This window comes from Orycteropus afer, unplaced genomic scaffold, assembly GCF_000298275.1.
Source record: "Orycteropus afer afer isolate SDZICR_OR568_19922 unplaced genomic scaffold, OryAfe1.0 scaffold00018, whole genome shotgun sequence".
NCBI lineage: Eukaryota > Metazoa > Chordata > Mammalia > Tubulidentata > Orycteropodidae > Orycteropus > Orycteropus afer.
The window spans coordinates 5,478,644-5,485,575 of NW_006921605.1; the positions used below are offsets into that span (position 1 = coordinate 5,478,644).

The following is a 6,932-nucleotide window of genomic DNA, read 5'->3' on the forward strand; positions in this document are numbered from 1 at the left end:
AACTGCTACAACCACGTCCTGCAGTAAAGCGCCCCTGCTGCCCCACAACCCGCTGATCCGAGTGACAGTATCTGATGAGGAGCTGCCCTCCAGGACAAAACTGCCTGGCTGCACGGGGCCAGTCTGTCAGCACGGGCAGCCACGGGCCAGGCCACTCACCGTGTAGCAGCAGTGTTCGTTGATAATGACGCGGTTCGAGAATGTCTCGTTATGGGCCTCAATGTGCAGAGTGCGCTCCCGAGAGTTCAGCGAGTTCTTCTGGACAAAATAAACATAATCAACCCCTGCAATCTTTAAAAAAACAGAAGGGAGAGAGAGAGTTGACTCAGAACACTCAACCGCAACAGAAGCTTACGCACCAATGCCTTCATCTGGGGGCTGTCTCCCAGACACCCTTCCTCGTTACCTTTTTCAACAGTCTGGGAGCATCTATGTCCAATTTGCAGCGCCGTTCAATGACATGAATAGCTCCGTCTTCGCTCTTGAATTCGCTCACAGTGTCACTGTCCACGAACATCGGAATCAAAGGACATGTAGGAAACCTCCTTTCATAAGCCTGCATATTTATGTATGGATTAAAGAAAGAGAAGAAGAATTGACCAAAGATGAAGTCTGATTGTCACTGATACTCTCTGTGGAACAAAATCACCTCCAAATACATGTCAACATGCTGCATCACAGTTCCTGTTTACATCTTAAGCTTTCAGTTAACAAATAAAAAGACATACAATGTTCATGGATTGGAAAACTCAACATAGTAAAGATGTCAATCCTCCCCAAACTGACATGATGTAATTCCTATCAAAATCCCAACCAGAGACAAAATTATTTAAAATTTATATGAAAAGGTAAAGGAATTAGAATAGCTAAAACAATTCTGGAAAGCACAAGTATTCTGAGGAAATCACTCCACCCAATAGAAAAGCTTACTCTATAGCTATGGAGCCCCCGGACGGCGCCAGTGGTTAAGGGGCTCAGCTACTAACCGAAAGGCTGGAAGTTCAGGCCACCCAGAGCACCTCGGAAGAAATGCCTGGCAATCTGCTTCTGAAAACCAAGTCCCTGGAAACCTAACAGCTAACCTAACCCGGCAGAGCTGACCCCGCGGCTGACCTGACCCGGCAGGGCTCACCCCGCGGCTGACCTGACCCGGCAGGGCTCACCTAGCAGCTGGACTCTGACACACACAGGGCTGCCACACACTGCAGCCAACTCCAGGGCAACTGGCCTGGGTTTGGGTCACTAGCTGCAGTGATCCAGACGACCGTGGTCCTGGCAGAGGACGAGATCAGTGCTGAACAGAGCAGAGGCCGGAAACAGACCCACACAGATGTGCCCAACTGATTTTTGACACAGGTACAAAAGCAAGACAATGGAGGGATCAGCGTCTCAAGAAACGCTGCTGGAGAGACTGAGCATCCTTAGGCAAAGGGCACGAACGCCAACCTGAACCTCCCGCCTGGCACAAAGTGAACTCAGAACGGATTCCAGACCTTAACGATGCCCTTTGGTGTCTGTCCCCACCCTCCCTCCAACATACTCTGCATCCCGTTTCTGCCATCATCTCGATAAATCATACATGCCTCAATGCATTTTCTAACCAAAAACAGTCAAGATGGTGACTCAACTGCCCAGATCCTTCCACCAACAAGGTTCACATGAAGCTCTAAGAATGTTTTAGCATTAAGACTGAGCACAGGAGCAACGTGCTCCAGAAAACAATTGCGGACGGACTCATTTTACACTGACACTGAAAACTGTCCACACAGACTTTACACTGGACTACCTTAAAAACAAAACAAAACACCCAGCTGGCTTTGTCAACGCCAGCACTGTTAAGTCCTAAGAAACAGGATGTGAGGGCCTCAAAGAAACCAGACAAATGTAACTTATACAGAGGGTGAGCTGGGGTCACGCCTACGTAAGCGGCTGAATCAGACCATCTCAAGCTCCCCACAACATCCTCTGAATTCCTGAGAGGCTGACAGCAAAGGCATTACCCACGCAGCCCAGCCCTGAGTCTGAAACACGCTGAAACCCTTCCACTCCCTGTGAGATCATCCGTCCACTGGATGGGTATTTGCATGGGCATTCCCTTTACTCTGGTATACCCCTTTCCAACGGCAAGTACCGTCTCCAGGCTCCTGCCACAGGGCACCCGCAGGCTCCTCTCCAAAACCGCAGCCCCAGTCCTCCCGGCACCTGCTGTCCCACGTGTCACTCAGCCACAGGACAGAGGCCAAGTCTTACTGCTCTTTGTGTACCTGGAACCTTCTCCAGTACCTGAAGCAAAGCTGCTGTTCAGTAAATACTTCTGGAAATGTAATCAACTGTTGGTAAAGGAAGGTGCCCTGAGGCACGGTGGATAAGGGCTTGGCTGCCAACTACAGGCTGGCGCTCCGTGGGGGAAAGCTGTGGCCTGGACCTTACCGGACGTCATACCCTGTCCTACGGGGTCACTTGTGGGAACCAACCCGACGGCAGCGGGTAGATAAGGGGTGCGCTCCCTTCCCTCAGCCTGTCCTTCAGAGACGGGGAGGTTGACCAACTCTATACCCTGTGAGCACAGCCAGCCAGCTTCTTAGAGGGTCATGGGAAGGAAGACTGCAAACAACAATATGACATGAGTCTCGGAAACTGCTTGGAGACCCCGCACCTGGTTTTTCATAGGGACCACAGTCTGTAAGGCTCCTACCAACACTCCAGCAGCCCCGACCAACAGAAAACTCTAACTTTATTAGAAACATGAATACAAGTCCTAGCTCTAGTCACTGGAAGGGTGTAGGGGCAATGACTCCCCAGCAGCCATGAGCAAACTGGGCACAGATCTTGGTTTCTAAATACCACTCCCTGCTGACAAGGAATCGGGCTCCTGGGAGAAATGACCGGTTACCCTTCTGGTGCGAGGAAGACTCAGGGTGGCTCTGAAACATGTCTGGGAAGGAAGTCCACGACAGCACATTTTCTGGTGTGACCACTCTCAGGCAATCCACACTTCAGTATTAGGAGTGAAATGTCACGACATACACAACTTACTTCCAAACAGTTCTGTAGAAAAAGAAGTGTGTGTGTACATGTGTAGATGAGAAACAAAACGCAAGTGTGTTCACTGAGCCCGTGAGATGTACATGGGCATTCACTGTACTTTACCAATTCTTCTGAAAAGAAAAAATTGTCAAAATAAAAAGTTGGGAACAAAACAATGTGTGTGATGGATCACTTTTATATGGCCTTTCTCGCTATCTTATAACTCCCACCAAATGAGTGACTAGGCCTATGCAAATAAGGTGTTCACAGTCCCCCGTGGGGATTAGACAGCTCAGGAACAACACAAATAAGGTGAATGGAAGCCCTGTGGGGGGGAGGGCTATGTAAATAAGGGGTATGTAACCCTAATAAGGGATTGGGCAGTTCCACCATCCTGTAGGCTTCAAAGAACTAATCCCAGAGCAGAGAGGAATCTCATCAAGAAAGAAGACCACCAAGAGGGAAGAGGTGGGGTGAAGAACATCCTCTGACTCAGGACCCCTGCACTCAGAACCTCCTAGACTCAGGAGGCCAAGAGTGAGAGCTGTAGCAGCAGAGACAGGGAGAGAGCTGTAACAGCAGAGACAGGGAGACAGGGAGAGAGCTGTAACAGCAGAGACAGGCAGAGAGGGAGAGAGCGAGAGCTATAACAGCAGAGACAGGGAGACAGGGAGTGAGCTGTAGCAGCAGAGACCGTGAGCGAGCGAGCAGCAGTGGCACCAGGAGCCCAATAAGGACAGCACAGTGGGCTTCCCAACCCACGGAACTAGGAAACTGAGCACCTTCAGGCAGGAGGCTTGCTGGCAGAGTGGGGTACGTACCGAGACTTGGTGGAGTGAGATTTGTGGGCCCACAGAGCTGGAGAACTAAGCGTCTTCCAGTTGAGGCCTGCTGGTGGAGTGGGGTACCTCTGGGCACTTCTTGGTGGCGCTAAAGAGCTTTGCAACCCTTGCCTGAGTAGGGCAGAGGCTGGGCCAGCCGAGGGCAGAGAGGCCTAGGGCCAGGGACAGGCTTGCCTCTGGCTACAGCTGAGAAGCTGTCCTAACCAAAGAACTATATCCTCTCTCCTGATCCTGAACCTGCTACTTCCCTAATGAACCCCATAACTGTGAGCCTTGTCTGTGAGTCCCATGTGGCTATTGCAACAAATTATGGAACCCAGCCGAGAAGTAGAGAGGGCCATGGGAGGAAACAGCAAGTGGCAGAACTGGTTAAAAAAGGCTGGAGGGTGGAGATAGGTCTGACCCGCTTCGGAGGCTGATGCTGACAGTGAATCTCTCCCCTCATGAAGTTATAGGAAGTCCGACGGCCACACAACACCATTCTTTTTTTTTTTTTTTAAATTAGGATTTGGGTGAAGATTTACAGAGTAAATTCACTTTTCATACAGCAGTTCACATATACTTTGTCTCATGTCATTGACCAAAATTTACAATGCAGCAGCTCCCCTCCCACTTCCTCCCCATAGTTACCTCCTCCCAGTGTCCATCCCTTCATACTCTTCTGCACCCTGAGCTATCTCCCTGTGTATAAGCAGCCCTTCCTTCTCCCATGATTGTTCTCTCCAGGGCGTGTGTCTACTTGAGGTAAATGTTTAACTCACATGCCTGTACTTTGTTTGGCTAGAAACCACAGTTGTGAGTTCAATTCCAGACCTGAAGGGCAGCTAGGGGCCATAGTCTCAGTGGTTACGCCAGGCTCCATTGGACCAGCAAACCTGGTCCCCACCTTCTTCTTTTTTTTTTTTTTTGCCTCCAAATGATTTTGAGTTTTGTACCACATTGTTCTCCCTCTTTATGCAGGATCTCCCACATCCCTTCCAAGTGGATGGCAGTGGTAGCTGGGCACCATCTAGTTCTTCTGGTCTCATAGTTGTATAGGTTGCAGATTGGATGGTGTACCAGTCGCTAGGACTGATTGTTTCCATTAATTTTGGTTTTCTTCTTTCTTCTTGACGAGGAGAGACCCGTTGTTGCATCTAGATGGCAGCTTTCTAGCTTTTAAGGTCCCAGTCACTACTCGCCAAAGTAGGAGGTGGAACAATGTTTTGTATAGTAATGTTATGCCAATTGAGCTTGATGTCCCCTGCGACTATGGTCCCAAGCCCGCAGGCTCAACTACTCGGTCCCTCTGGGTAGCTGGCTGTGACCAAGTAATGACCATAACCTTGCCCCTTGTCAGCTCTACTATACACCTGGGAATTCTGATCATTCACATGAACTTATAGGCCCATTGTCTGCCAACCCTGTATATGATCTTGGATACACTCTCCATTTAGACATACCTAATTGTTTAGCTTGTTCACCCATCTATCCGTCCCTATACCCATGTTTGCTTTCACTGACAACTCAGTATTGTACATGCAAAGGGGTTCATATTTGTTGTTTGTACTGCCCATGTAACTCTCTCTGTCTTTCTCATCCTCAATGCTGCCATATTGGTCACTCACATTTGGTACATTGCCCTTCTCTTCACCCAAATCAATATTTATCTCTATCTATCTAACAGCATTCCCTCCCCTTCCCTCCCACCCCTGGTAACCAACAAAGAAAATGTCCTCCAATATATAAACCTTTCCTTAACTTTTACAATAACGGACTAATACAATATTTGTCCTTTTGTGACTGACTTATTTCGCTCAGCATAATGTCCTCCAAGTTCATCCACGTTATGCGGCACAACACCATTCTTACTGAAGGTGGCCTGTTCTGGTTACCAAGTCGCTCTGACAAGATATACGACCAAAGGTATGGCCTTAACAAACATGAGTTTATTCTCGTACAGTTTGGAGGCTTTAAGTCCAAGTTCAAAGTCCCAGGCTCTAGGGGCTGAGCGAATGCCCCTCAACCTTGGGCTTCACCTCTGCCTCCTGCTCCTGGCCCACTGGAGCTAGAGGCATTTCTTCACTCCGACAGCTGCGAGCTACTGAGACTGACAAGCCCAAAGTTTACAAGTAAAAACACACACAGTCACAATCCACAGGCAGGCCATTCATTCATGTCCACTGAAAATCCCAAGGTCAGCAGAGCATGGCAGGCTGCTGAACAACGACACGGCTACATGCAGTGTTCAAGCGTACCATAAGCTGGGGACCGTTCCCCAAGGCTTCTCCTTATATACAGGAAGCAGACCACATCCCTAAGGCAGCTACTCAGCTGCTCACAGTAGATTCTACCATGGAGTTGATTACCAGTCTCATCATAGGGAATACTACATCCAGCTGCCCAGCCACTCAACCAGCCCAGCCAGGTTGACACACAAACTCAACCACCACATGGCCCTAAAGGTGGCTTTGGAGGAAAAGTCCACAAGTAAAAGGCAAGTGCCAGCATTACACAAGGCCAGACACCATCCAGGTTGGCCCCAATCAACAAACCGTCCCACAGGCTGCACTGTCTTCTGCAAGTAAACAAATACTAGATCACCACACTTTACACATGAAAATGTATACACATTTTAGGTTTGCTCAAAGCCGTAGCTCACGGGTGGCAGACAGTACAAGGGGCTGGTACCTCCCCTCAGGGTCCCTTCCAGTGCCAGCTCCCTGTGGTTCTACGGACACACAGACCCCGAGTGCATGAGCTCCCCACGTTCCAAGAGAAGCCAGTCTCTGAGATTTTCATGTGAACATTCCCTATATTTAAACCCTGATTTGGCATTCAGAGAAGAACTGACACCAATCCTACTCAAACTATTCCAAAACATAGAAAAGGATGGAATCCTCCCACAAGCATAACCGTGATACCAAACCAGGCAAAGCCATCACTCAAAAGGAAAAACTACAGACCAATCTCCCTCATGAACACAGATGCCAAAATCTTCAACAAAATCCTAGCCAATAGACTCCAACAACACATCAAGAAAATCATTCATCATGACCTAGTAGGGTTCATATCAGGTATGCA

The 6,932-nt window shown here is 48.9% G+C and overlaps 1 protein-coding gene across 1 annotated transcript in view; it reads right to left on the bottom strand.

The window, feature by feature from the left end:
- Positions 1 to 6,932, bottom strand: part of SEC14L1 (SEC14 like lipid binding 1) — an 84,524-nt gene that overhangs the window by 35,696 nt on the left and 41,896 nt on the right. Inside the window, exons 2-3 of the mRNA XM_007959845.1 lie at positions 407 to 556; positions 160 to 291 (exon numbers count right to left, since the gene is read on the bottom strand). Coding sequence (XP_007958036.1) covers positions 160 to 291; positions 407 to 556 — 282 coding nt within the window. The remainder of the gene's footprint in view (positions 1 to 159; positions 292 to 406; positions 557 to 6,932) is intronic.